This window comes from Oenanthe melanoleuca, chromosome 10, assembly GCF_029582105.1.
Source record: "Oenanthe melanoleuca isolate GR-GAL-2019-014 chromosome 10, OMel1.0, whole genome shotgun sequence".
Classification (NCBI taxonomy): domain Eukaryota; kingdom Metazoa; phylum Chordata; class Aves; order Passeriformes; family Muscicapidae; genus Oenanthe; species Oenanthe melanoleuca.
Genome location: NC_079344.1, coordinates 4,911,348 through 4,932,627, shown reverse-complemented (window position 1 = coordinate 4,932,627; position 21,280 = coordinate 4,911,348). Strand labels below are relative to the sequence as shown.

Below are 21,280 nucleotides of genomic sequence, written 5' to 3'. Positions count from 1 at the left end.
ATGGAGGAGGGACAGAGTGTGCCAGGGGAACCCTGCAGGTTGAGTTGGGCCTCCTCAGTGTCTGTGCAAGGCCCAGGGCAGCCCCTGGATTGCTCCTCTGCTCCCCAGTGTGTGCCAGGCCAGGGAGGGGGAGATGGGCTCGCTTTCCAGGCTCACATGGGGATGGACACCCATCTCAGCAGCTGCTCACCCTGCAGCTTTTGGGGAGGGGATGGCTCTGTGCACTGTCTGGGTGCTGGCTTGTTGTGACTTGAGTGGCATGTGGGGCTCTGCAGGGCAGGGGGGTCTCGTCTGCTCCCTCGAGATAAAGCCACAGAAGAAGAAGAGCTTGGAGGGACTGGGGTGTGGCACTGCAAACCTGTGACAGCCCCTGGGTATCAAATGAATAGGGAAATAAAGAGGTACAGCCAGTAGCAGCAAATCTCTCTGTTAATAGAATTTAACCAGGATAGCTGTGGGTCTTGAATATGTTGAAGGAAATAATGTGAAATGAAGAAACACAGTTTATATCAGCAGGTTTAAATCTGCCATGCAGGCACCTGGATTGGGAAGCACGTGTGGTAGGAAAGCCTTGCTGCAGAGCTGCTGACACTGGGAGCTGTTCTGTTCAATTCAGCTGAGCTCTGGGCTGTGTACAGTAAAAACAGCCCTATGCAGATTTGTACATTTTTGGGTGTGTGTTACATGTAAGCAGAGTGTAGAACTCTTCCTATTTTCTCACTTGAATATTGTTTTGCTGTGCCACCAGCTGTCTGTAGGCCCCATTTCCCAAGGGAAAGGCAGCAGAGGACCAGGTCTGACCTGTGGCAGGCTGTGATGCACAGCAAGGTGCTGCCTTCCTCCTCCTCCTCAGCTTGTTGGCTCTGCAGGCATGGAAGAGAAACAATTTTGTGCACATGTTTTATAGATGCATTTAATTTCCTGTTTGGTTTTTAAGTGCTGCTGAGGAGTGTCACCCCCCTAGTTTCCCTAGGCATCCTTTCTTGGAGCCATGTGGGACAAAGGCTGGAGAAAAATCCCAGTGTCTCTTATGGTTGGTTTTACAGCACCTCCAGTTCAGACCCTTAAGTAATAATGTTGTGGTGGGGCTTCTGATGACCTCAGCTGAAAATAGCACAGCAGATCTCTTAGCTATCTATAGACTGGATTCTGAAGCAGCAAAAAGTTGATTTGTTTTTTTCATAGTTAGTTTTAAACCCCACAGTTTTCATTGTGGAATATGTAAGTTGTTGCAATGGATGATTTGCTGTTTAGCCACAAATCTGCATGTCTGGTGACTGTTTCAGTAAAAATTTCATCTCAGGAATGTCCCACTGAAAGCAGAAAGATGGAAACAATCTTTTTTTCATGACACTTTTTTTGAGATTGTAGATTGTTAGTAATAAATATGGGATGCAGCTCCTCTGAAGTCATATTATCTTCCCACATCCTGTACAGAGGGCACTGCATCCTTGGAACAGAATCTCCTGCCCGAGTGTAACAATATGCACTGATTTTAATTCACAGCAGTGCTGAAAGAACCAGGGTGAAAGCTATGTAAAAGCATTTTCTTTGTCTCTTCTCAGAGTTCATTACAGTAACTTGTGGCAATATAGTGAATTTAAATAAATGTAAAAAAACCCCAACTTCAGGAACTGAAATGACTGTCTTGTTGGAATAGAGCACCTGGCAGTGTGTGGTTGTTGCAAGTTCTTCCCTGTTATTTTAAGAATAGTGGAACAAGCCTGTAGCATTGAATACAACTAGATTCCTTCAGGGAGCTGAAAGAGATGTTTCTAGACCTACATTTCAGACACAGGTATTCTGATGTCTGCTGGCTAATTATTTCTTGGCAGTTCATTACAATGGGCTGTGTTTGAGACGAGCATTTCATTAGCAGCCTTATCTTCCTTCTTTGTTCAGCTGTTTGTATAGTTGGCTTTATTTATACTCATAAAATGATGATAGTGTCAGAAATGGTGGAGGGATTAAATTTTTATCCTCTATGAACTATTTTAATTGCATTTATTTTAGTAACAAGTGTTGAAGTCATGCTTTTGACACATTTTAACCTGCATTAACTTCAAGGCATGCTGAACCACCAAGTTTTTCAGCACTGTGATGTAGCATTGCTCCTTCTTGTGTCTGATGGAAAACTGGTTTGGCTTATTCTCTCTGGTGAGTGGAAGGAGGTGGGTTAGGTTACAGGGAGGATGAAGTAGTTGCAGCTCACCCTTTAGTTGCACTCTTACTGGCTTGCTGAGTGTTTGCCTCCTGATTTTGCTGAAAAGGGTGGCTTGCCTGGGATTGAGGAGGAATCTGCTTTCAGACTGAAAGAGACAATATTTACCAGTTGGTGAATACTCACTTTATTTACTTTTTGAGGCCTGAGAGTTGGACACTTTCTACATTTCCAGTGGACACTGTTCTATTTTTATACTTTAGGGAAATAGTGATACTTCGTGTGCTTTTAGGATGCAGCTGTGGTCCCCGTGCCTTTTATGTGGAAAAAAAATCTATCTGCATTTGAATCCTGAAAGACCTAGTTTGTCTGTGTTCAGTGTTTTGCCTGTGTTTGTGCTGGGCTCAAGTGGCTGGTGTCTGGGGCATGACCCTGGGTTCTCCCGGGGGAGGGAGCAGAGCAGGCAGGGACAGAGCCCCTAGGTGGCATCAGCAGCCTCCTCATTTTTGGCTGGTGCTGCCCGGGGGTGGGCGGTGAGGATGGGGGGTTCCTGACCCTGCCGTGCCCAGCTGGGCTGTGCTGTCCTTGCTCAGTGCCCTGTGCTGGAGCTCTCACACCATCAGCTCAGCAGTATGGATCGTCGTCATTTTGCTAATTCCAACAAGTTTCAACCTCGTGCAGCTCTGCTTTCTAAATATTTAATTGAAATGCTTTTACAGCCATTTTACTTCTTTATCACTGTGAGCCAAGCCAGACAATGTAACATGGCATATGTTAAGATGTTAATTGAGTAGCAGCATACATAGGCGGCTGTTTCATAATTTTCTCCTTAGATGATCCTTGGCTCCAGTTTAACATTTCTTTGTGCTTCTGTGTGGAAGGTTATATAAAGATATATTTAGAGCTGTTAGTCTAAGAAAGAGAAGCATTAATTCAGTAAGATTAAGAATTAAGGGCTGATTGCTGCAGGCACTGCTGGGACACAGTGCTTGTCGTGGTAAGGATGTGATAATAGTACCTTTCTGATAGTACCACTTACTGTAATGGGCTTGGTAATCCTTTTATTGAGTGGTTCCTCACAGCACACAGTAAATAGAGATTTTTTATTTTTTTTTTTCAAATGTCACCTGATGTCACCAGAGTTGTGGAATTCGGATTGAATCTTTCCAAAGGGGTATGTGGTCAGTTTAGTAATTACCTTCCCTATTTTAACATGGCTTTCAGAAAGATAACTTTGCCAAAAATGTTGGTTCTTTGTAGTGGAGTCTGACTTGTTTTCCTTGGGAGCTGCAGTGGGTTTTTGCAAGAGGCAAAGGGGCAGCAGGACAGTGCACAGGACAAAGAGTCCCTGGGTTACTGTCAACACCCAAATGCCTCCTGTGCCTGGGAGACACGTGGCTGGCAGTGCTGCTCGTGTGCTGCTGCCCCTGGGCCCTGTTGCTGAGCAGGGTGACAGACAGCCTGTGGGGATGGTGTGGGGGAACTACTGCAGTGGGAAATGGAAGCTTTTCAGATCCCAGTGATTTTTGATAGGCTGTGTGGCCAAGATACCCCTCTCTTGGCAGAGACAGCTCTAGCTGCTGGCTTGGATGTCCATCTCCTGTGGAAGGCTTTTTTCAGGTGTGAGTAAAACACCAGGGCAGCAGTGTCACCAGCACTGTCAGGGTTGTGTGTGCTGCCTGTGAGCCACTCAGAACTTTCCTGTGGCTTGAACAGTCCCTGATGGGTTTTTGGTTTTGTTTTGGTTTTTCTAAAGAAAGTTTATTTTATAACTTTGTAAACATTTTTTCTCTCAGATGGTTGAGAGGGTGGTTTGCAGTCTGAGTGAATAACTAGGTAACTGTGCCTATGGTAAGTAACTGCACACTGGGCTTTTCTATTTTAGTTGCAACTGTTTGCTCTTAAGTCCTGCATGTTGGGTAATAATGTAACTTAATACACCAGTACTGGAAACTGGGAACCTGCAGAGGGAACCTGCTGTCTGGTCAGGAGTTAAGCCCTGCCTTCCTGATGTATGGCTCATGGAAAGTAGTTTCTTTTCATCAATTGCATTATGGTTTGGCAGGAATAATGTTTTTTCTAGGCTGTCCAATAAGTGCCAAGCACATGAAACACAGCTATACAGGGGCTGTTTTCAGGAGGATGTTTCAGTTCATGCAAATATTTGCAATCTTGGGCTGAATGGGATACAGACTGTGGCAATTTCACTGAATGCAGCAAACTTTTGATGAAAAGGGCTTCTCACATGTGACCACCTACTCAAACCATTACTAAATTTTGCACAACAAATTGTAGCTCCACTTGTCTGCTGAGTTTGGTTGAACTGGGTCTCTTGTTGACATCCTCTTTTGTTTGAAGAATGAGTCCACTCCAGTGCCTGAATGGTGAGAGCAGTGTCCTGAGTGACTTTTGGGGCTGGGAGGTCTCCCCTGACTGAGCAGAACAGTGATGCCCTGGAGGTGCTGCTGTCCCACTTCTGCCAGGGACTCAGCCTGGAGACCCTCTGGCAGCATCCTGCTCTGGACATGTGCCCCAGAGAGGAGCTGTGCTGCAGGGTGGGTGCTCACAGGGGTGATCACTGTGCTCCCAGTGTTGGTCACTGCTGCCTTTTGTAGGGCTTGAATTCTCTCAGCTGCAAAGCTGCTAAGGGTTAGTTTCAGTGCTGTGCAGGCATTGGGAAGGCTCAGGGTTAACCAGGCAATAGCTGGTAAGTCCAAGGACTTTCTTTTATTTCTCCCAGTCATCTCCCTTTTTCTGGTCTCATGGACATAAGGCTTCTCTTATCCCTTGTGGCTTCTCCTATTAACAGCATTAAGGAGGTGTTTGTGCTCAGAGCAACTGGATTCTGCCACTTCTGGCAATACAATAGTCCCATATTTCTCAGTGCAATTCAGCTACCTCTTCCTGAAAGTAAAGTATTGCTTAATTAGAGGAAGGTTGGCAGCATCTGGTTTTATGCCACTTAGAAAAAAAAAAAAAAAAATTGCACCTCCTTGCCTTATTCTGCTTTTTTTCCCCTCTCTCTCCCTCAGTGCAAAGTAAACTCAGCTGCTCACCTGGGAAGAGAGCATACTCCTCATTCTGCCCATGCCAAGTCAGGGCTGTTCTGAGCAGAAATACATAAATAGGTCAGGGAAAACTTATTCTGACAGAAGACAGAGAGCAGTTTGAGGAAATACTTTCATCTAATTTCTCCCCATCTCATTCTCCCAAAGATAATTTCAGGAGTTTGTCTTCAGTCTTTAGAAGCTTCAATTGCTACAGCCTTTGAAAATTACCTTCAACAATCCTTCCAATGTCTTGGTCCTAAAAGTGAAAAGCTGAGGCTGTTAGGGTGGGCCAGAGTCTTTCCTGTAAGGCTTTTTCCTGTAGACCCAAAGCAGCTAATACATGTTCCCTGGTAAGTTGTGGGGTCTAGGATTCTCCATGAAACAAAGCAGCTTTTGCAGGGAGCTGCCCTGTGCTGCTTCTCCAAGCACAGCCTAAGAAACCTCATTTTCTCTGCTGTTTTACTAATTAGAAGAAGCTGGGTGCATGTTTTTGAGTGGCTGGTGGGTAGGTGACCAGGGATGACCAGGCTGATCTGCATTGGTGATGTTTAGAGCAGAGGTGGCATTTTTGAGGAGCATTGCTGTAGACAGTACAACAGGGTGTACTCAGTGTGCCTTAGCTTTGAAACTCAGCAGGATGGTACCCTCTGAATAAATGTCTCTTTGTTGATTGTGATAGTGTCTCTAATTTTTGATTAGAGGAGCACACAAAAAGTTTTGATATAAAATTTTCTGCTCTGCAGTTCTTGTTTGGGTCACTGGGCCCAAGTTGGTAAATCCAAAGCAGTTGTAAAAGCAGCCACTTCTATTGTCACTCACAAGAGACAGCTACCCCCAGAATCACAAATCTTGTCCTGGATAAAATTGCATGAAGTAGCCTGAATTAATTTTTGGATCAAGTAAGTGAACTTGAGAATCAAGTAAGTTTAACTTGAGAGAAACTGTCATCATGAAGAGCTACAAAGGAGCTCACCAAGAGCTCTTTTGAGTAACCCCAGCTGTGCTTCTAGATGGGGTTGAATCACAGTGAGCCTCCAGAAGCAGCAGCAGGAGGAACAATGCTGGCTGTGGCCTTTAGGTGCAGTTTCTGAGTTTCCAATGGGCTTAGATTCCAAATAGATTCAAATGGTTATTTTCATTAGAAAGAACATCACTCCTCTGCTCTTCTGCAGCTACTCCTAGGCTTGCAGCGAAATGTGTGGGTAATGGCCTCCAGATGTTAGAAATGGCTCTGTGTAGGGCCTGACTCAGCCTGGTTGTTGGCATTTCTGGTTGCAGGCACTGTAATTGCAGTAGTAATTAGGTAAAGGATGCATTTGACAGACAGAAGCAGACTTATTTGTAAATGAAACTTCAACTTTCAAAGCATGTATGTCCTGCTAGAGGAGAGGAAGTGGGACAAAATAAACAAAGGTGGCAGGTGTAAATGGGATGTCTGTCCCTTTGCCACCTTTGTACCTTGTCTTTTTATCTCATGATGGGAATGTGTCCTGCAGTGTCACCAAAAGGAGTGTTTCTGTGCAGTGCTCAGGGCCATGTCAAAGGCCTCATTCCTCAGGGTTGCCACTGCTTGACTTTGATGTGGACAGCCTCTACTTGAAGGGAAGTAAGCTTTTTGTCATTAGGCACAAGCTTTATAGAATGAAGCAACATTAACCTGTTCTCTGGTTAGAAGAAGAAAACCTTAGTTTACCACTAACAAATTTTAATTATGTCCTTTCAGTATACTCAAGAGAATGGAGCAGGAGATGGAAAACATTGCTTTTTAAATAGAGATCACACTTATCCCTGCTGTAGCAGTGAGACTTTTCCTTTTAAAATGTCACATCTGCTTGCAGATTGGAGGACATGAACTTGACTGTCCTTTTTGTGCCACCAGTTGGTGAAAAGGAAGCATAGTGGAGCTGTATTTACTGGCCCTATTATTGCTCCTCTGCTTCAGCTTCTCAACATTGTTGATTGGTGCTGTAGGAGCAGAGGTCACAACTGGAAGAGCCTGAATTAAATTTTGAGAGTTTACAGTTCCTGACTCAGACTGATATTTGGAGATAAAAGGACAGCTCTAGGGATCTCCTGCCCAGCTCTCCTGGCAACTTGCCTCTTTCTCTTTGCAAGAAGATGTTAATGCAGACGGGCATGCTGGTGCTCAGGTTGGCAGAAGGGAAGCTGGAGTGTGCTCTCCTGGAAAGCCCAGTGCATGGTGTTGTCTGCAAGTCTGTAGAGGCTGTGTTTGGGCTAAGTTTGCCATGTCTGTACCCTGCATCCCCTTGCCCTTTCTGCACCCTTACTGCATAAACTGTCATGTGAAGCCATACAGGAGGTTTGGGTACAAGAATGGGTACATATGCCTGATTCTTTGCCTGCTGCTTTGTAGGAGAGGCTGTTGATCTGTAGCAGCACGGGGACTGTGAGACCTTGCTCAGGGTTAGAGGCAGTGGATAGGTGGAGTCTGGGGTTGAGAAGTTCCACTGGAGCAGCTGTGTCCCCATCAATTGCTCAGCTTTGGGTCAGGTACACTGGCAACATGCAGCAGCAGGTTTCCATGCTTGGTGTCCTTTGACTTTTCTGGTAAGATGGTGGTTTTTGATGAGTGAGATGACATTTAGGTTCCTGTCTTCAGTTGCTGCAGTATATGTGAGCATCTTTCCCAAGGCAAGGCAAAGCTTCCATTTTACAATCCTTAGCACCCTCTGTTCTTAAAAATCCCCAGCAGCTCTGCTTTACTGTCTCCTTGGTGTTTCTGTCTACCCACCTGATGGCTTCTCCTACACAAAGTCAGCTGAAGTGGATGTCTGCTGATGGATCTGCTTCAGTGACCTTGACAACTAATCTTACCTGTTGAAATCTTGTATTGTATTTTGTCACTATAACCTGAGCAGTTCTTGTATGGGACGGGGCATCAGTGTTAGCAGTCTACAAAACAGATTTTTAGACTGTCTTGTTTCAAAGTGGAAATGGTGTAACAAGCAGGGCAACCAAACTCCTGCCTCTGGGCATCTGATAGATCAGTAGATGCTGGTTGCTATCACCACCAGACACTGGAGCTTTTTGTTTTGCTTGTTTCTTGTAGTTTTAGTAGATCCATCAGCTGCCTGACTTGGTCTAGCTTTGTTTGTGATAGCATCTGTACAAAAGTAAAATAACTTCCATGAGATACTTTGTTATGTAACGAGATTGAATTATGCTTTATTTTACTGGTTAAATAATTGCTCTCTGAACTTCAAAAAATGATAGATGCTTGTTCAGTAGGTGTTCAGACTGGGTTCTGCATGGGAAGCCTGCTCCTCTTCAGGGCAGTGATAAAATGCCTTCAACTAACGCTGTCAGACGAAGCATGTGAAGTGCAGCACCCTTGAGAAGCACAAAAGCTGCTCATGGGTGTGTTTATAGGAAGTATAATAAGTTCCATACTGTTTGCCCGCCTTGGCACATGCACTGAGGTCATTCCTGGCATATTTCAATTGAGTCCCCACCCAGTGTAGTCTTAATAGGCCAGCTGGGAGGTAGAGACACTAACTTGGAAAACTCCGGAGTTGCCAGTGGAATAACAGCTGTGTGCCTTCTAGCAGCTCTTTGGAATGCTGGAAACACATGCCTTGAAGTGATGGGATTTACTGAAGCATGAGGAGAGGGGGATGTTGATTGTGTTTGCAGATAAACAAGTCCAATGCGTTTGAATTGTGTAAGAGCTGCAATAAAAGTAGTGACATCCATCCTGGCTGCATTGTAGCTTGGGATAATAGTTGCAATGGTATTTCATTAAAAAAATACAGTTCTTATGTAAAAGAACAGAGCAGCAAGAATTCTAACAAGCAGTTAAGTTTGGGTGACTTTCTACAGAAAAATAACTGACAGAGTATTATTCCATAGACTGGCATGATATTTCAGAGCAAAATATAAAGCCTGTAGTGTAGTGATAGAAATTCTAATATATAATGTTTTTGTCACTGATTTTAGACTAATTCAGTATTTCTTTTTTCTCTTTCTTCCCTCACATCTAGCAAAACTGTACAATCTAAAGTGGACTGCATTTTGGTAAGTATAACCTCAGAATTCTTTTCAATATTTAATGAGCTGCCAGACCAAAATAGATTACTCTGGAGACTGACAGCTATTATGAAGCTTTTCCTTAGCAGCACTTCGAGGTACTACCACTAAATGTGATCAAAATTAGTTACCATCTCAGGTGCCTTCCCAGAAGTGTGCAACACTACACGTCCTGTTAGCTCTCCTGTGCTGCTTAGGGCAGAGAGATCATTTTTTGTAGTGGGAGAGGCCCTTGAAATCCAAAAACATCATCTTCATATGTGCATTAAAATAACAGGATCTAGGCAGTGATAAGAGATTATTTTTGGGAAGCACTGGTTCAGAAAGAGGTTTTATTTGTTTTAGTAGTAAGCGATTTGCAAGTATTTTAAAATCAGAATCTTGAGTTCATAAATCTTAGGACTGGAAAGGATTGCTTATCCTGACTTTCTGCCTTGAGCCCTTCATCCAGGAATACCAGAGGATAAGATTAAAAAGAGTCATAGACTACCATATGGATACTATTAAATAGTATAGCTGAGCTAACAAAGAATATTCCTCAAAATCACATTATTAAAGGCTAATTCAGGTGGTACTGAATTGTCTTGCCTTAAAATGTTTTAATTTATTGTTAAAGCCATATTATGTTGCAAACAAACTTTGGATCCCATTTAACCTCTGTTTAAAAGTTCTTGGATGCACCCAATGGAAATAGGGATGCAGAATGTAATTTTTGTCCCCTTTGTTACTTACTGACATTTGTGAACACCAAGCAGGTGTCTTAAGATCTTAATTTTGTATGTGAGTCTTCAGTGGTAAAAGGACTGCAAAAGATTGCAAAATTACATTTGTAAAACTCTTTTAACACCAGGTATTTCTGTAGAAAAAAAATGGGAATTGGGGTAGGTGTTTCTAAGTTTCCCTGGAGAGGGAGTAAATACGTAGGAGGTTAACCAGTCATCTGCTTTTGGCAATCTGTTCTAACAAAATAGATTTTTACTAGGACTATTTTTGCATTAAATTCTGCATATTTACGGACTGTGGACTGAGGTAGGGGTTATCTATTTGTGTGAGGGTATTGAGTAGGTCTCATCCATTGGATTGACTGAGAAGTCTTGGACACAAAGCAGTCTCCATGGCTTGACTTGCAACGGAGCAGCAGTGTCCTGATGGTCTAATTTTCTGTTCCAGATGCCTCCTTGTCTGTCCTGCTGATGAGTTCAGAGGAGTTGTGTCAACAGTGGAAAAGCCACTCTAGGTTAGCAAAGGTAGATCCAATGCTGTTTGGGTTTAAACAAGAAAAATCCAAGATCAGAATAGTTTGAGGAAATCAGAATTTAGCTGAATTGTAGCAAAATGGTTTCTGTGGTTTTAGGTGCTTTGGAAAGCTGTGAGCTGCAAGACAGAATCTAAAAGCTGTTGAACTGAAAGGCTGTGTGGCTCTGAATCCCTCCTTTGGTAGCACCAGTCACAGCCCCCTGTGCAGAGCCACGCACAGATGTTTGTAGGCTGCCAAGTTCCACACAGTTCAGCAGGGAGAGAGCTAGGAAGGAGCAGAGGTGATGGCAATAGTCTGTTCTGGAGGTCCCTCATTTCAGAGGGCTGTGGGGAGCAGCCAGTGTAAGAGACTGCAACTGCTCATACAAGAGTCCAGACTTATCTGCCTTCAACTTGACTTGTTACACTGCACCACTCACATTCCGGCACACTGTCAGATTCTGGGAGATCATAGGAAAATCATTGTATACTGTGCAATCCAAAAAAGATAATTAGCAAGAATTGTCGTGTAAACAGTCATTAAAAATTCATTATAACATCTTTTTAACTGTAGTAAACATGTCTAGCAGTAGATTCTCTTATGACTTCACTTGTTATATTTGTAGCCACATATTAAGTGAACTTTTGAACCCGATTTTTAAAATGGTTTGCTCCAAATAATCAGTCAACAAGAAGGCCAGGGTTTCTTTCTTTAGTCCTCTGAAAAGAGGTCAGTGTTGGTGAGGGAGTGCTGGATGGATGGCCATGGAAACCAGAGCTGCTGGTGTGGGGTGTGCTGGGCAGTGTCTGTCAGTCCTGCAGCAGCCAAGGTGCCTCTTGTCTGGTGGCACTACAGGAGACTGGCAGAAGCTCCACAAAGCCTTGGCAGCTGTGCTTGGGCACTCTCTGAACAAAGCTGCCATGTGTTTTTAGGGCTTGTTTGGAATATTTAGCACCTGAAATATGTCCCTGCTTCTGCTCAGATAAAGCATATTAAATGTATTTATTAGCTGCTTTCTAGAATAAGAGGGTATTTTTAGTATTAGTTATTTTCTGTCTTGGTGATATTTCCAGCAAACCATCTCACCTAGAGTAACTTATTTAACCTTTGCTTTTTGTTTCTCTAATCATAGAGTGGGGAGATGATTGCTTGACTACTTTGCTATTTTTAGTTATGGTTGTTAAATAATAGATGTTTGTTCTGCTGAAGTATGACAAATTTTTAGGCCTTTCTGCCAGTAGGTGCAGATTACATTGCCATTGGCAGAGCCTTTTTCACTTTGATTAGAGTATAGTTGTCTATAAATAATCAAAATGTAGAAATACTAAGAGCAGTCTGTGTGCTCTAAAACAGTAGTCTTGCATAAAGCTTGAAGGGTGCCCCTGGCCTTCAGCTCCCCTTATCCAAACTTGAGGACAGAAATAACCTGTTATTCTGCTTTCATTATGGAAATTTGAAATAGTTCAAATTTGAATTACATTTGCCCTGTGTACATTACAGAAGTAGCACCTCTTCTGATTGTTCCTTACTATATTCTTCTTCTATTTTATTTAAAATTTGGCCTGACTAGGTAAACAATCAAGAAAAAGCACATGGGGTTTTTTTTTGCTTGGAGTTTTCCTATGGTAATCTCTTTTGACAACTTTGGAATGAAGCTTTGAATGAATGTTTGTGACCTGGCAGTAGATCAGCAGTCAGAGAAAACCAGAAGGAGAGAACCAATCCACCAAGGTCAGGAAACCTGAAAGATACTCTTTGATTTTGGGGACTCATGGTCAAATCTCTAGATTCTCTGTTGAAGCAGAAACATGAATAAACTCTGTTTCCTATAGCACAGCTTAAGTCCTTAACCTCATTGTATGCTGACCAGATCTTTGTCTCTTTTTCCTCTAGAAACTTGCAGTGGCAAGTTAGTGTCTCCCAGAATGGAAACAGATATCAAAACCTGCTATTTTCATTGGAAAAAACCCTACCCCACATAATTTTGGTTATCCTGGTTTATTTCACAGGTGTTTATTTTGCTCAATCAAAATGCCTGTTAGATTGAAAAAGAAAGTTGCATCTATTTCAATGAAAATCTTGTTCTATATCCACCTTAGGCAGCAAAAGGCCAGATTCATTTGGAGCAGATCTGTGTGACCACTAATCTCTGGTTTAATTTCTTTGCTACTTATTTAGTGCATTTCTGTATTTGGTAACTGTCAAAACTAATAGCAAAGATTTCTGTTCGTTTATATGTTACTGAAAGTCTTTGCTTAGTTGTGACTTGAGGTTTTTAATTCTTTGTCCTTAATTTTTCTGTCTCAGAATATAAGATCACGGAGGTATTTTGAGATAGATTTTTGGCTAAATTGAAGCCAAGTTGTAAAATTAGTATGAACACTGCCTGCTCCCCATCTTCATAAATCTTCCTTTGTTTTATATGGTTCCAGTTGCAGGAGATAAAGGTAATGTGTGAAGAGCAAGAGTACCAGAAGCAATGCTTTGTGCTGGCTTTACAGCTCAGTCCAGCAAGCAGTTTAGCATGCTTGTGCATTTTTCTAATGCAACTTCAAGAAATATGATTTATAAATAGCCTTTGGAGAATTAGACCATCTTCATCTGATGTGATAGAACTAGTCAATCAAGGTCAGGATATTTGAAGCAGGATTTTTTCTTAGATCCTTTTAAGTAGCAGCAAAGGATTCCCCAGACATTGCACAGGCTCTGTGGTTTTTAGAACAGCAGGCTGCACAAAAGAGAGTGTATCCAAGATGGTACCAGCATCACATTCTTCCTTTTGATGCTGTGGCTCTCTTCCACTCTAATGGCCTATTTTTTCCACACTATTGACCTATTTGGGGATTGGGGTGGGAATTTATAGAATATTTTGTATTCTTGTTTCTTTTTATTTATTTCCATATGCATCCAACCTAGCATAAATAAAAACTCAGAATGAATGAATATTTTTCTTCTTGGTCAGTGAGCCAGCTGAGGTGCTCCTCCAGTTTCCCAAATTTTGCAGTTCTTATTGCATTAAAAAATTTTAAAGTTTTGATGCTTTGAGCATTTGCAGTAACAGCAACTGCAGGTATTACTGGATTCACCAGACTTTTGGCATTGAGAACTGGTGGATGCCAGCTGAGATTGAAGAAGAGACAGTACTTACCAAGACTGTAACCAAATTTTGAGGGTTTCAGAAATGTGTAGAGAAAACAGCTTAAACAAAACAATGTTTAACCAATTTTAACTAAACAAAATGCAGTCTTTCCCAAATCTACTTGCACTGACTGTCACACTCCATCTCCTTGCTGGCACTTCTTCAGTTTTAAGATGATTTTCTCTAAATAGATTCAGTCTCATCTAATAAGCTTAGGTTTATCTAATTATCACCCAGGTAGGATTACCTCTGTGAACTGCCTGTGACTTCTTTTAACTCCTATTCTGAGGAGGTCCTGCCTTCCCAGGGCTTCCCTGCTGCTGTTGCTGGAAGCTGAAGGAATTGTGCAGAATGTGCTGCCTAGGGACAGGCATGGAGAGGAGTGGGGTTTGAGTGCAGACAGTGAGATAACATCACTCTCCAGCTGCCTCTGCCAAGGATGTGAGGAAGCTGTAATCCTCAGCCACCTCAGATGTAGGGATGCACTTTTGCTCATGGAAGAGTCACTGGCTCACTCACATCCTTTGGAAAGGTTCTGCTAACACAGTCACATTTTTTCCTTTGTTGCTGGGGTTTGTTTTTTTTTGTTCTGGTTTTTCTTTCATTAGGAGGGTTGGCAGGTGGGACCTGTGTGGCAGAGTGGCTCAGACAGGGCCCTTCCACAGCCCCTTCCTCCTGCCATGACACAGAAATGGCTTCAGCTGCAGTGGGCACTGAAACTACTGCAGTGTATTTTGATGAAAGGTTTAATATTTCTTCTAAAACCTTGCCTTCTGTGTTGCACTTGGGCTCATTAGATTTGGAAGGGAGATCTTGTCTTCCACTTCAGTGCCAGACTCATGGGAAGAGGAGGGGGTGATTTATTTTGCCTGGGATGCTTTTGTCTCATGGATTAGTGCTTACCACGCAAAGTAATCCCACCCAGACAGTGCCCTTTGGTGTGCTGCTTGGGCTTTTGCCGTTTAAAACAAAAAGAGCTAAGTTCCTTGGACAAGAGGATGTCTAATAATGAAGTACAAATTTTCTTGTTAAATTTCTGTCTTCTCAAAAGTTACTAATTTTCTGAAATTCTTTCTTTAGCAAACATTGACTTTGCAATAATGAGCTTGCTAATGGAAAACCCACTAATTTAAATGCTGTGATTCATACAGGAAAGGAAGAACAGAGAATCTGACAAAATGCACCCATTATTAAGAAATATCTCTCTGGATACTTGGCGGTCTGAGCACCACTGCTGTGTAAGCTGCTCTAGAGCCACACAGAAATCAGTGTCAGCAAATTTCAGGAATTTGTCAGAGGAAAAATCCCCAACCAAATGTGGTTTTCTGCAGCTTATAAAAGCAGCACATCCAGTGTCTGTTACCTGTGTGCTGCTGGAAGTGTTTCTCTTGGCTCTGGGCAGCTCTGTCGCATCGCTGGTGGCCCCGTTCTGTGCAGAGCTCTGGGTGGGGTTTGCTGGCCGGGATTATTGAGGCCTCCGTGCTCTCCCAGTAGCCTTCCCTGGATACCATGTCCCTCCAGTCCTTGCACAGGGTCTGGGGTCAGGGAGGAGGAAGTGGAACCTCCTCTTTTGGGTGCTGCTGTCAGTTTTGTGCCAACAGGGTTGGTCTGGACGTGACTGGTAGGGACCCCGGTTTGAAGTGAAGTTTAGATTTTTGGTTTCCCCACTCTCCATTCTGCTCACTGCTGAAGCGAGCCAGGTCTCACTGCATGTTGGTCCCTCTTCTTTTCTCTTCCTTCTGGAGAATATGACATTGGCAGTAAGACACCAGTAAAGTCAAGGAGAATTAGCAGTAATCCAGAAGCTGTATTTTGACTTTAGAAAGGATCGTGTTAGTCTCCAGCTGTACTGATGGTGCACCACCTTAGGCAGTGCTTCTGTATCATCTTCCTGAAGGAAACCCCCTGTGCTTCCTGCTGCGTGGCTTTCTTTGCATTGCTGCTGAGCAGGCCCTGAGCATCTTACCACAATTGATCTTCCTTCTGTTTCTAAGTCCATGTAGCTGGTTTCAGATGACTGAAAGCTGGTCTCTGTGTAGCAGTTGCTGGCTGCATACACCAGGTTAAACTGCCCCTTGTGTCTGATCCTCAGCTGGTATCCTCTGGAGGAGCAGTCTGACATAACTGAGATAGATGTTAACTGAAGGGCTTGTGTGCAGTAACAGTTTCAAGAACTGATTTCCAAAGAAAACAAAAAAAAAATACATATGTACATAGATAATTTTTAAAATTACTTCATTAAAGTCTATGATACTTAACTATTAGTAAAATACAGTGGATTGCAGGATCGGGTCTGGCATTCCATGCTGTTACAGCATAGCTGGTTGTGAGCTGGATTCTCAGAGGTGCTTCATGTGTACTATGACAAGACCAAGTTTTCATGTTACATGTCTGGTTACAGAAATGATCCATTGTTAATATTTTTCCAGATTCTGCTTTTATTGCATATTAATTTTGTAATTGTAACAAGTACTTTCTGGTGGGTGAGGATGTGCAAATAAAATAGGAAATCACATTTCTAGTCACATAGTGCTAATAGTCGTGTTTTTTCACATAAGTGAATATATACTTGTTTGAAATTATATTGTTTAGGAACACACTGTCAGATGACAGTTTTTAGCTGTCAAGCTCAACTGTTCTTATTTGCTTTTTTTCCCCCTCGCCTCTCTCCACTTTTTTTTTTTTTCAAACCAAAACACCTTATCTAGCAAGAAGTTGAGAAGTTTACAGACCTAGAGAAACTCTACCTCTACCTTCAGCTGCCTTCGGGTCCCAACAATGGAGACAAAAGGTATGTGTGTGAGTGTAAAGGTGAGCAGCTAGTACTGAAAACTTGCTGTACTTCCTGCAGCACTTAACTGCTGAGGAATCATTCACATGATGTTGGTAGCAGAAGCAACCTTTGTTAAATGTTAAGTACTCTTGTTTTCTTGAAAATCAGATGTTAGGGTTTTTTTAAAACTTTAGAATCTTTTATTGCTTGAAAAGCTTGTGATTATAAATATCCTAAAATGAAAGAGTCATCAGAGAAAGTGTTTCACAGTCTGTGTAATTGTTCCTTCACTGTTTATGTATGAAGTCATAAAATAGCAACACCAATGTGATAGTGGGTGAAAGAAAAAACTGATGGTATTTCTGGTAACTCTTATTTGACTAAAGGAAGTTCTAGAAAACCAACCCACAGATCAGTGTCACAAAATAAACCTGTTCCCAGTAGGATGGTTATAGATAGGCAGGTGCCTACAGAAAGCACACTGAGCATCTCCTGGGAAAACTGGGTATTCCCAAAGGACAGCTGGCAAGCTAAGTGGGCAAAGGCTTAGAGGTGGCCAGTAAGGAATAATAAATTTAAGAGTTGCTGTGTACTCACAGCTGTGTATCAGTCAAGAACTGGAGTGTGGAGTCTCTTTGTTAAATTGTGAATGAAAGAGGGAGAAAGTGCTGCCCATGGCTCAAGGAATAGGTAAATGGATGAGGTGCAGGCCCTCTTTGGTGTCTCTGCTCCTTAGGCGGACAGTTAATAAGTGTGGTAAGTGAGGAGGAGCTGTGGAGCCAAGCCTTGACCAGCAGTGCTGTTCTCTCCGCAGCGATCAGCTCTCCATGTCCTCCAGCCGTGCCCAGCAGATGCACGCCTTCTCCTGGATACGCAACACCCTGGAAGAGCACCCCGAGACTTCCCTTCCCAAGCAGGAGGTGTATGATGAGTACAAGTGAGTGCCACACGCACAGCTTTAGCCAGTGCACTGTTCTGTCACTCTGGCTCTGCAGGGGCCCCACTGGTGTGTGTGGACACGAGATGGACCGTGCTGCTGTACCTGAGAATGCAGTGTGGCAAACTATATTCATTGCTACTGCCTCTGGAGATAAGACTCTGATGTTTAAATTGTGCATTACATGTACAGTTGCTGAAGGAAAGGTACAAGCATTTCTTAGCAATTAAATATCGGTATTGGGTGAATGAATGAATGATTTTTGGGTTTGTTTTGTGCATAGTAGCGCAGGTAAAAAGCATCAGTTACTATCTTACAATATGTGTTGGTCTGCTTGTTTACATAGGTGTATGACTGCCTTAACAAGGGTGAGGGGTTTAATAGTTCCCCATAGATGCAGCTGTTTTGCACATACGATCTTGCCCATCGCATCTTTCTTTCTAGAATAATGCATAAATATTGGACCTTCCTGCAGCAAACCTGATTCCTACAAAGGCACAATATATCTGAATATGTATGAAACCAGTAACCAAGGCCACCGTGAGTCTGTGTTGTCAAGTCTCAAAGCTACCGTGTAATGAGAAAGCGATTAGAAGCAAGGGAGAAGGAGCTGTCTGATGAAAGTTGGATTTGAATTCATTTACAGAACATACCCCATGGGGGAGGGGGAAAGAAATAATCATCCTCAGCCCAGTTGCCTGAAGATGAATAACAGATTTATGATCTAGTATGAGTATTTCCATAATCTGAACGATTATAGTAATTTGCAGGGAGCTGAATCCCTTCACCTCCTAAGTGCCTACAGGATTCACCCCATAGTAATTGTTATTGCAGGGTTGCCTTCTGCAAATACCTCCTTTTAATTAACTCTCTCTGCTGAAGTGTTTTAGTGTGATTGAGCTGAGGCATGATGGCATTGGCCTGCCCGGGTTGATAAACATGCACACACCTATTTGTGAGCGGTGACGCAGCCTGGCAGCGCAGCCAATGGCACCGGCTGCCAGGGTGGCCAATCCCCGAGCAGCAGCCGCTGCGCAGACACAGCAACAGCGGCAGCTGCTGTGCGGGAGAGAGATGGGAGCCTTATTCTTAAATATATTTCTTATTAAATAATTTATGGCCTGCTTCAGCAACAAATCTGCTTGGCTTCCATGCTGTGCCAAGCTGCAGATGCCCGGAAATATCATCATCTACAGATTGTGGAGTGTGAAATTTGGATGGCTTTGTATGTAGCTGCATCAAGTATTTGTGTATTGTATTCTTTTTCCCTAACAAAATAAGGGTGGTAAGCAAATATTCAGAAAAATATCAAATGTTTGGAATCTGTTCTCCTTTGAAAGCTTCTGTTCTGTTTTTAAAACATTCCGTTTCTTTGAATATTTTCATGAGCTATTCTTGTACACCAAAGGAGAAGTAGTCTTGGAGTGGGACGTGGGGAACAAGCATAAAAATATGTGAGTTAGTTTTGATAAGTCTTTTTTCTTTACCTGAAGGTGCTAAGATCTCTCAAAACTCAGTTCTGTTACATTAACCAATTAACATTTCTCTCTTCTATGTGCAGAGATGGATCTTGCATAAGCTCACATAAGCAAGTTTATGCACTCTGCATGTGTAAATCAAAAGTGCAAGGCTTCAGAAGAATGCTGCATCATCTTCATTCTTGCTGTAAACTTTGGTCAAAATAAATCTTGCAAAACTACCAGCCTTCTGCATCACCTTCCATATTTATTTTTCTGTGAAGAGGGAAAGACAGAATCTTGCACTCCATACAAGTTCACCACTGGCAAGTGCTGATAGTGTTTTCAGCTCTTCCACATTTCAGTAGCCCCTTCTCACTGGGCTTATTCAATACAGTGACTCTCTGTTTTTGTTCCTCTTCAATTTAAGTGTGAATGCATGTTTCTAACTGAATAGAAGTGAGTGGATTCATCTTTCTTTTGAAAGGGATAAAATAAGTTAAAAATGTATCACAGTATAAGGCAGTAGCACTTGGGAAGACTAAGAGCTTGCAGCTGAATTTTACAAAGGAGGTAGATGAGAGCTGGTTCACCTCTTGTTGGTGCTGTGATGCTACTTGTACTGACAGAATACATTGAGCTGTAAGAAGCTGGGTTTCTGGTTGATGCTCACAGTTCTTCTGCCAGCTTCCTCTGGGAGTTATGTGGGAATACAGGCTGGACAGTCTGAGAGCTCAAGGGGAGGTGCCCAGCATGTTACCCAGCCTGCAGTGAATGGATGCTGCTTCCCATTAGGTCCTTGCAATGGTTTTTTGTAAGTCAATTTTACTTGGATATCTTGTCTCTATTAGAAAACATCTTTCTGCACATAGCCACGTGTAGATTTAGCTGAGTTTAGACAATTAGAATTTCAAATCTACATGCAGTCCTGCGGTCCTTATGCAAGCAAAATCCTCATTTGCCCACAAAATTATTAGTTTAGCCTTCAGTAAACACTTGAGTCCTCTTACCTTACTTCTACTTCAGTGACGCAAGGGACAAAAGTCATTTGTATGTAAGTTTGGTGTCCTGAAGATTCACTTGATACTCTTAATATGGATTAGGAGGTCTTTGAATCATCCTGTATCTCTTTCCTTTAGTCTGTAACTCATTAATCCTTGCTTTACTGGCTGCTAGGCCACTTGGTGCCACCTGATGCATAGATTATATACACTAAGTGTTAAGAATATTAACCAACAAGTTAGAAGAATATTCAGAAGCTAACACAGAAGAGGGCAGTAAGTATAGGTATATCATGTCTGTTGAACACATAAAGGACACAAGGTACATACTAATCTTATTGGGTAGTGCTTATTCAGGGTTTTTATATAAAATTCCCTGATAGGGCCTATTGTATTGCAAAGTCTAGTCCCATGTCGTAAGCAACTACCCATATAATTCCTTTGAAAGCAAATCAAACTCCATTTAAAGCAGTTGTTTCTCACCTCTGCTTCTGCTCTTGGGAGTCTGACCTGCAATTTCATTTCTCTAGTTTTCAGACATCTGAGTCCCATCCTACCTGATTATAAGGACTCATTTATGTGCTAGCATTGTTTGTCATTTTAGTGAGAGTGTACATCTTTCTGAGGTTCATGACTAACTCGTTTTTGGAGTCCAGTTATTTTGGGGATTGGATAAACCAAGAGCTCTGTTTTGTTTCATTCAGTAGGTTCTTTAGCATATGCTATTCATGCTGGTTTTTTCTGGCCAGGAAGCTCTGTAAGCTGGGCTGCATAGCCTGTCTTCATCAGCTTTTTGGTTAATTTCTTTTTTTGGGGTGTGTGTGTTTTAAATCAGGTGTGCTGCCAGTGCATTTCATATCTGGAGTACGTTCAATTTGAAGATCCAACAAAAAAAACCACCAAATAAAAAAAGCTTTTTCTGCTTGTCGTGTAGGGGGGCTCTGTACAAAGGAACAAAGCAACCGCGTGTCCGTTGTCATTCCTGTCTCTGCTTAGACCTTCCCTCCCCCCGTCTGCTTCCCACCCACCCTTCAAAGAGCAAAACAGCTCCTGGGCTCAGCCATGTGCCAAGGGTGCAAGTAGCAGAGAGAAGAGCTCCGGGGCAGAGACTCCTGGAATGTCCTGTCAAGTCAATGAGAGACCACAGATGGACATGTAGGGTACTCGGCCAAGCCAGGAGCGGGAGGGGCCATGTAGGATGATCTGTCTGGAAACTGAAATTCCATTATAATACTGATAGCTCAGAAATAACAAGCTTGCAGGAGCTGCCACTGTGGATATGAGGGGACCATTTAGACTGTATGTATTTGTTGCTAGCAAGTGGCTGTCTTAAACCAGATGTGCTAGACTTGAGGTATGGATAATTTTATTCCCTTTTTATTTATTTATTCGTTTTCTTATAAGGAGGGAATAACTTCAACTTTGGAGTTAATAGATTGGTATGTCCCTTATCCTGGTGTTTTGCTACCTTGGTTTTT

At 42.5% G+C, this 21,280-nt stretch overlaps 2 protein-coding genes across 2 annotated transcripts in view; one reads left to right on the top strand and one right to left on the bottom strand.

The window, feature by feature from the left end:
• RFX7 (regulatory factor X7) overlaps nt 1–21,280 on the top strand; it is a 49,323-nt gene that overhangs the window by 12,417 nt on the left and 15,626 nt on the right. The window contains exons 2-4 of the mRNA XM_056499943.1: nt 9,213–9,246; nt 16,343–16,425; nt 17,222–17,344. Coding sequence (XP_056355918.1) covers nt 9,213–9,246; nt 16,343–16,425; nt 17,222–17,344 — 240 coding nt within the window. The remainder of the gene's footprint in view (nt 1–9,212; nt 9,247–16,342; nt 16,426–17,221; nt 17,345–21,280) is intronic.
• The window catches only part of RAB27A (RAB27A, member RAS oncogene family), a 276,869-nt gene that overhangs the window by 248,691 nt on the left and 6,898 nt on the right, over nt 1–21,280 (bottom strand). The window lies entirely within an intron of this gene.